Source organism: Tasmannia lanceolata, unplaced genomic scaffold, assembly GCF_043159265.1.
Source record: "Tasmannia lanceolata isolate RefF3 unplaced genomic scaffold, GAP_Taslan_0.1 ptg000023l, whole genome shotgun sequence".
Classification (NCBI taxonomy): Eukaryota; Viridiplantae; Streptophyta; class Magnoliopsida; order Canellales; family Winteraceae; genus Tasmannia; species Tasmannia lanceolata.
The window spans coordinates 38063329-38071654 of NW_027518700.1; the positions used below are offsets into that span (position 1 = coordinate 38063329).

Sequence of the window (8326 nt, forward strand, 5' to 3'; positions counted from 1 at the left end):
AAGCCTAAAAGTCAAATGTATGCTCATTTGGGGCTAGAGGGTCTTTTAGCTATATATAAGCATAAGAAGATCCAAGGCGCTTGCAAAATAGGGAAAACCAACATGGTGGGACACACTTTTGGTTGATTGGGGCCGACCTACTAATCAGCTTTTGATTTCGTTTCAATTTGAATCACGAAAAATCAACTGAATCAGATAATCCTTTTTTTAAAAAAAATGGGAAATCAATCAGATCATCCTAACATTCAATAATATGTATTTTGGGTCACATTTTCCAGATGGATGTGATTGGAACCATTGATCTGAAAGACAACCAAAGTCCAGCAAAATTACATCTTTGTATTCCCTTTATCTAACGCATGGGGTGTCCGTTCGGCATGGGACCAAGACCAAGTGGGTCGACTCATGATGCTCTACAAGATCAATGGTCTCTATTATACATACATGTCCCCACATGGGATGCAAAAATACATGCACATATACAGTAATACAGACATGCATACATACATACACAAATGGATGTCGAGGATAGGATAAATGCTAATGCAAAGGGAAGGAATGGTTGGGTCCTTGGCATGATTAAAGAGAATAACAAAAGGTTGTGTTTCCCTTTCTTCCATTGCTTTTTGTAGACCATAAAGTGTCTTTGAAAGAGGTGGGAGTCTGCCCCCTTCCTTTTTACTTTTGCCCTGCAGATATAATGCAAAACCAAGTTTTCCCACCATGTGTTATCATCATCCAAAAGTCCTGACCACTTTCTACTTTTGACTTCTCACGCTTAGTTCGGCAACAAATAAACCCAACACCTATTTGCCATGAAAAGACAGTGTAGCCTCATGTGCTTTTCTTCTCTAGGACTTATGGTTAATCAACCAAACAAATGGACTTATGGTTTCTGTGATCAATTTGGCCCGATAGCACATGGTAAAGTAAACATCTCAACTCTGATATTACAGGAAAGAACAATACTACTCCTTTATCTTTTAAGATATCAAAGGCCTATAATTTTCAAATTAACAAGCAGGTTTCAAAATATAATTGCAAAATGACAAGCGACAAAAATGAAAAGAAAAAAGAGAATACCAATTCTCTCACTCATCTACAACATTTATTTCAAAGGCTGAAACAAGAAAAAAAAACTGATAACAATTATCAGACTAAATTGGATAAAATAAAATAAAAATGAGTAGAAAAACTCAACAGTCTCCCATTTACTAAAACTGAATTACAGAATAGAAAATTAGAAGGAAAAAGAAGACAATATAAAATTCAGTTTACCACCCCAATCAAAATTGATGAAAGAAAAAAGTTTTTTTTTTTTTTTTTGTTCTAACCCATAGAATAATCCAGCGTTTCAAAACACGGTTGAAGAAAATCCTAGTCGACTCGGCACGACACGGTCGAGTACTCGGTTGATGCATCTGAGTGCTTAGTTGAAGCAGACATAACTTGGAAGAGTCAAAGGAGTTTTTATTGACTCTGTATGGCAAAATGCGGAATGCAGCGGCAAAACGAGGAACACGGGCAAGGGAAAAGGGAGTCCACGATGATGCGGGGAAAAATCAACAGAGAGAGAGAGAGAGAGAGAGAGAGAGAGAGAGAGAGAGAGAGAGAGAGAGAGAGAGAGAGAGAGAGAAGAATGGTGAGGAGAAGAGGAAGAATGGTCAGTGTGCCATAGCAACAGGAGGTGAGAAACCTATGCTCCTCTGAGTTGGGAGTGCAAGCATGGCAGTGTGATCCAAGAAATCCTTCAGTGCAACAACAGACTGCAAAATTGTCCTAAGATCTTCTCCACAAGAGAACCCTTTGACACCAACACCCCTCACAGCATAGAGATAGAAGGTTATACAACCCTTTCTGAACTTAAACCGCGCCATTTCACACCCAGACAGTCCCCGTATGAGCTTCTTGTTTACTTCTCCTAGCGGAATTGCTGACGGCCATAGGTGTTCTACGGCCGATTTCATGCTTTCAGATTCAAAGATGAAGAGAAGAACTTTGGATTTCTTCGTGCCGAAGCCAAGGGTGAGGGTGTGCCAAGCATGGTGGGCCAAAATGGTGAAGTTGGTAGGCAAAAAGGCGATAGTTGAAGGGAAGGGATGCGAGGTGTTGAGGTGAGTGTAATGAGGAAGAGGGAGGGAGAGGAGGGGTAAGAGTTCAAGGGGAGTGGCACGTCGGACTGTGAAGGATTTCACGATGAATTGGCTTCCAAATCGGAGACCTTTGACGTCGGAGCTCGGCTTAAAAGAAGGGTCAGTTGTTGATTTGTTGGAGTGTTGTTCTTGTTTCTGCTTTGGGAGTTGGTGTTTCTGTTTCTTCTCCTCTTCTCCCATGGTGGTGTGTAGGGGTACTTGTTTTGTTTTGTTTTGTTTGATGATCAATCTATGGGGTCTGGAGACAAGGGGCTTCCTTTTTTCTATTTTGTAACCATATAATACAGTCAAAAGGAAATGGTCCTCAACTTTACAGAGATTGTTCTTTTTCTTTTCTTTTTTTTGCCTTTGTGATGCAAAGTTCGGTGTAAATGTTGGGTGTTGGGACGGTTACCTATCTGGGAGGGAGTGGTTTTTTCCTTTTTTAGAATGTAGTCTGTACCTTCACATATTACCTTAGTCTAGCATGTTAGTTTTATTAATCAAACTTAATGCAGAAACCGATCGTACCTCCAGGCATGGTGATCAGATGGTGATGCTGTGCAATCCATGCAATTCGGCTGTTGAAGATGCTCCTGATGAACACCGTCCGTCGAGCATGGGAGGATCTTCCAATCTAACTAAGTATAGATGTTGTCCTTAATAGATCAGGGACCACCTAAAGAAAATCCTAAATCACACTTACGTAACTTTATGTGTGCTGCTCCCTCTAAGCAACCAGTCTTATTTATAATTGAGGATTAGGATTAGATCTCCCCATGCATCACATCTTTTTCTAATTATGGACTCTTAAGACAGATTAACTTTAATTGCCTTAACCCTTGTTTAGGAAATCACTAAAGGTGTCAATGTGGGCCTCCATTGTGGAACATTTTTAACGTTGCATTCTTAGAACTCATTTGATTTTATTGTAAGAGCCTTGATGCTTTCTTCTTTCTCATGCATGCTATAGATCTTTGTATGTATCTGTATACATGCACATGCATATATCCATGGGTATGCGAAAAAGTGGAAGAAAGAAATACACTCAAGATTTATCCATGAATTATAAATTTCATGTAAGGTTATGAATGTGTTGATAATATTATGAAAATGAAACCCATGAAAATTTTCATCATCTATTTGCGCTAAACCACCACACACCACCCCCCCCCCCCCCCCCCCGTGGCTCTCTCAGTTACCCGCCTCATTATACATTCATGAAGAACACTAGGTTAAGTGTGGTGGTAGTTTCCATTGTGTTGTAAGCAATGTCCCTTAACTAGACTGAGCAACGGCATACTGACCACTAAGCTTTCTCTTGGTTCAACAAACCATGTCATACCTATGAAAGTAATACTGACTACTAAGGTTTTTCTTGATTTAATCCATGTCATGCCTATGAAAGTAAATACAATGCAATGCAGGCGTGTATGAGTGTACTCAAGAAATGGGTGTGCCCCAAGCCTTTTGGAAATGCCCTCATTCATTCATTCATGACGAAAGAAAAGATTCCATAGCAAAACATAGTTCACTTATATTCTATTAAAGAACGAAAATAATGATTCTAACAACAACAAAAAACATGCTAAATATGATAATTTTACACTTGAAACAATCTAATGGGGAAAGTTAGGCTGGTTGGCTTCTCGAGAGGTAAGAAAAGGCTTTGAATCCTTACCATAAGATGAAGAAATGAAAATTTTCTTAAACACTGTTGCATTTAAGAAAAGGTATAAAAATGTGATATACAAGCAACATCATTTTCCTCTATATATTTAAAGAAAATTCCTTTTTAAAATCCAAGTGCTTACAACAGACAAATTGTTAGTTTAGCACAACATGAAAAAATACATAGGTAGAATACAACCAACAAGAATAAAAAGGTAGTGACCAACCGGTGGGGGACACATTGGCATTTCCTATATATTAGTCTTTCTAAATTCCCCTTTTAAGATAGAAATCCACCTCCAGGCATGTTAGGAGGCACTTGGGATGATACTTGTCCTTGAGACATGATTTGCGACCTGGGCCCTTGAACAAATGTCTGGTTCATGCCCGTACCGACCATATGTTGTTGTTGGTGTTGCTGCGATTGTTGTTGCTGGTGCTGCTGCTGGTGCTGTTGCTGTTGCAATTGTTGCTGTTGCTGCTGCTGTTGGAGTTGTTGCTGCTGACTAGATATCTGTGGTTTGAATACAACCATGTCCTGGGTTGATAAATTTATATAACTTAGTTTCAAAATGCACGCTATAATGAAGAAATCCCTAGGTTATTAACCTACGTCACAAATATATCCCATATTTAAATGTATCTGACGTATCCCTCAGATAGTTTATCTTAGCTAGTGCTCAGAAATAGGGTAGGTACCTATGTTGCTTTGGTGATGTTTGATATTGATTCTATAGGACCTAACATACAAAGGGTGTTACTAAAAAATCAACTCCATAGGATCATGCTAACCCTTGATTTGTGGAGCTTTAAAATGGATGGCTATAAAATGGATCCATTTTGTGCCTCCACAAAGTGAATGGTTAGGATGATCCTATGGAGATGGTTTTTTATGAACACACTATCTATGTTAAGCCGTATGGAATGAATGGGTTGGATGAGTCAAACAAAATGGGTGACGGCTTATTTATAATTGTCAGCTCAAATAAGCTATCTGAGGCACCTCAGATACATCACCCACTTTCAAAATATAGCATTTTTAGCGCGACATTTTGATAAAACAACAAAATTCCAAAATAATCCCGAGATTTTAAATATATAGCGATATTTTCATTTTTATCATAAAATATACCGATAATATTACGATATTGTCCCGATATTTTTACAATATTTTTATTTTATATTTTTTTCTTAAATTTTAAGTTTTATATATTTTTCAAATAAATTTATTTTTATCATTTTCCCGATATAAACCCGAAAAAATAAAAATAAAAATAATTAATCCTGAGATTTTCTATTGCTGACAAATTCCCGAGAACGATATTTGTCACATAGTTATTAAATAATCAAATAGCTCACCCCAGGGAAGAGCATGCCTATCAAGCGGCTCGCCTTATCTGAAACGGAAAGCAGCAATGTCTGTGAAGGTAGTTGGATGACTGCACACTGAACCAAAGACAAATTACATCCGGGATTATTCATAACGGTACATATGATCCTGATTATATCAGCAAAATGGTAACATAACAATCCTCAAACAGCTCATCTAAGCCGAGATATATGGGTAATGATGAGAATGCATTGCAAGTTTCCTACAATGCATTTAATGAGTATTTAGTCGGGAACATGAACTTTTTAACAGTGAGTTCTATTGCCTTTGTGATTGCATACACAGATTTCCGAGATCCAACCCATTGATTTCATAAGGAATGAGCATGTTGAAGTCATAAATGGTCGTCCATTTACTGTCTCGTGGCGTGGCAACAGCATGAATGGCTACAAAGTTCAACCTAACCAAATTCAATTCTTTCAAAGCTTATAATGTTCCATTAATAGTGTTTAGGACTACATCTTTTTTTTCAATGGGCATGGTTAGGTATACATCGATAACTAATGATTTTAGAATAGACTAAAGCACTAAAGCTAGCTTGGCATGATTTTGAAGAAATAACCAACAAACAAAATATGCAATTGAAATGTGAGCACAACTGAACCGACCGACAAAATAAAAAACGTAAAGGAAAATTGAAGTGAAGAAATGCTTCGAATGAATCCAAGGCTAAAACTGTAATAGCCAATGCAGTATGAACCCCCTCTTTGTTACCAATAGGTTAGTATTAGGGTTGTCACCCTGCAGGATAGTTCATTAGGGTGGATAAAAGAGAGTTCCACCATAATGTTCTTTATTACCAATAAGAACACAGAGTTTCTGGGGTATTCAGCAGGGATAAAAGAAAGTTACAGATCAGGAAAGGTCTGTTAAAGATGACAAATCTATGTTGTTTCAGGTCTAGAAGGTTTCTGAATTTCATATGGTAATAGGGAATTAGTTACAGGCTGAGGGGCGGTGTAGAGGATTTACAGGATAAAATATGGAAAGACTGGACTGTTTACAGGTAAAAGAGCAGGATAGTTCATTAGGGTGGACTGTCAAAGCCTGGTTGTGTTAAAAATGTGAAAATAGAGAGCTGGATTTATATAGGAAGGCTTGAAGTAAAGTTTTATGTCTGTAAATAAACAGGGTAAGGGTTCTTGATGAGGTCTTGATTCTGTACTGATTATGGTGGTAGGGCAAATAGTTTAGGGCCTAAGCCTGATGGTTTGTAGGAGTAACAGACAGCAAAAGGTGAGATTTGGATGTCTCATCCTGGATCTGAGATGATCGCAGGTCAGATCTAAGGTTGTAAGGGTTCTAGGTATGTTTAGGCTTGGATCTGGATGGGGGAGAACGGGTGAAAGATAAAGGAAAGGTGATATGCATTGGGGCTGAGCCTCTAGCTCAATTGGTAAGAGGCTCTCTTCCTCAACCAAGAGGCCGGCGATTCAATTCCAGCATACCTACCAAAAAAAAAGGTGATATGTACATCGATAGCTGTTAGAAATATGGATAGGGTTAGAGAGGAAGAAGAAGAGGAAAAGAGAGATGGGGAGTCACTGAGGGAGCTCCTCATGTAAATGATGTATATATAGGCCCAACTAGGGCAATCGCGATACAATGATTATAATACCCTCTACAACACATGTAATGCCTAAACTACCCTTACACATTATTCAACACTCCCCCTCAAGATGGAGTGTATATATTATGGAACTCCAACTTGCTACAAAGAAAACTACAACAAACAACTAATAAAATAACAATACAACAAAAAGGACAATAATCTCATACACACAGTCAGCTTCGTACAACACTCCCCCCCCCCCCAAGTTGGTGTGGTATTTGGTACACATTATGAAAATAGCAATGGCTGAAAGAGTACAGCAGGGAAATTGGCCATAAAAAAAGAGTAGTGCCCCCTGAATCAGCATGACAGTGAGAGCGATCAGAACATGGCGAACAAAGATGCATGCCAACAACGATTAAATAGAAACGCCTTAGCAGGGACAACAACAATCCTTAAACAAAATAAGCACGCCCAAAGGGCGCACTTCGAACAATGGCGAAGTAGTAGTGACAGAGACATCAACTGAGTAGCACAACACCAATAGAAGAACTCCCACCACCAGAAGGGTAAGAGAAACCAACCAATGACGGGGGATACCGTCGCCTGGAGAAAGATAACCAACTGACGATGGGGGATACCATCGCCTGGAGAGACAACCGACCAACGACGGCGGACAGCACGTCGCCCGGAGAGACAACCAACCAACAACGGAGGGCACCGTCTCCTGGAGAGAGATAACCGACAAACGACGGGGGACACCGTCGTCCGGAGAGACAAGGTCGATGGGGGACATCGCCGCCTGGAGATATAACCGGCCAACAACGGGGTATACCGTCGTACGGAGAGACAAGGTCGACGGGGGACACCCTCACTTGAAGAGATAACCAATCAATGACGGGGGCAACCGTCTTCTGGAGACAAGGCCGGCAGCAACACGTAGCCTGAATAGATAACCAATCAACGACGGGGGACACTGTCACCTGAAGACAAGGCCGGCGACAGCACGTCGCCTGAATAGATAACCACCCAACGACGGGGGACACCAACGTCTGGAGAGATAAGGTCGACTGTGGACATCGTCCAATGATGGGGGACACCAACGTCTGGAGACAAGGCCGACGGTGGACACCGTCCAATGATGGGAGACACCATCGTTTGGAGACAAGTCCGACAGCAACACGTTGCCTGAAGAGATAACCAACCAACGATAGGGGACACCGTCGTTGGTTGGTTATCACATCAGGCGACGTGCTGTCCGATGTTAAAGTATAAAATAATAAATAACGCCTTCTCCATCAGCTTAAGCTTTTGGAGTAACTGGTTGTTTCACATGGTATCAGAGCCAAAGGTCCTGAGTTCAAACCTCCTTGATAGCAAAAATCCACATGCAATGGCCAAACCCAAAAGAGGGGCTAGATGTGCCACGTCTAGGCCAACCCAAGAATGAGGGGCCACACGTGAGGTGGAGTGTTAACATATAAAAGAATAAATAACGCCTTCTCCAGCAGCTTATGCTTTTGGAGTAACTGGTTGTTTCACAGGAAATAGAGCACTGGATTTCAGAACAGGTTTAGGGTT

General features: G+C 40.3%; 1 protein-coding gene and 1 long non-coding RNA gene across 2 annotated transcripts; both read right to left on the bottom strand.

The window, feature by feature from the left end:
• Positions 1-536: 536 nt before the first annotated feature.
• LOC143856477 (uncharacterized) lies at positions 537-2426 on the bottom strand. The gene has a single exon (XM_077366710.1). It carries the CDS (start codon positions 2331-2333, stop codon positions 1665-1667), a length of 669 nt encoding a protein of 222 aa, XP_077222825.1. The 5' UTR covers positions 2334-2426; the 3' UTR covers positions 537-1664.
• Positions 2427-3881: 1455 nt separating this feature from the next.
• LOC143856416 (uncharacterized) lies at positions 3882-6982 on the bottom strand. The gene is made up of 2 exons (XR_013238193.1): positions 5163-6982; positions 3882-4341 (listed from the first exon to the last, which is right to left on the bottom strand). It is a non-coding gene; the product is annotated as an uncharacterized LOC143856416 (long non-coding RNA).
• Between the last annotated feature and the right edge of the window lie 1344 nt (positions 6983-8326).

Excerpts from the sequence above, each read along its gene's own strand:
- LOC143856477 (XM_077366710.1), bottom strand. The coding sequence starts at position 2,333 with ATGGGAGAAGAGGAGAAGAAACAGAAACACCAACTCCCAAAGCAGAAA.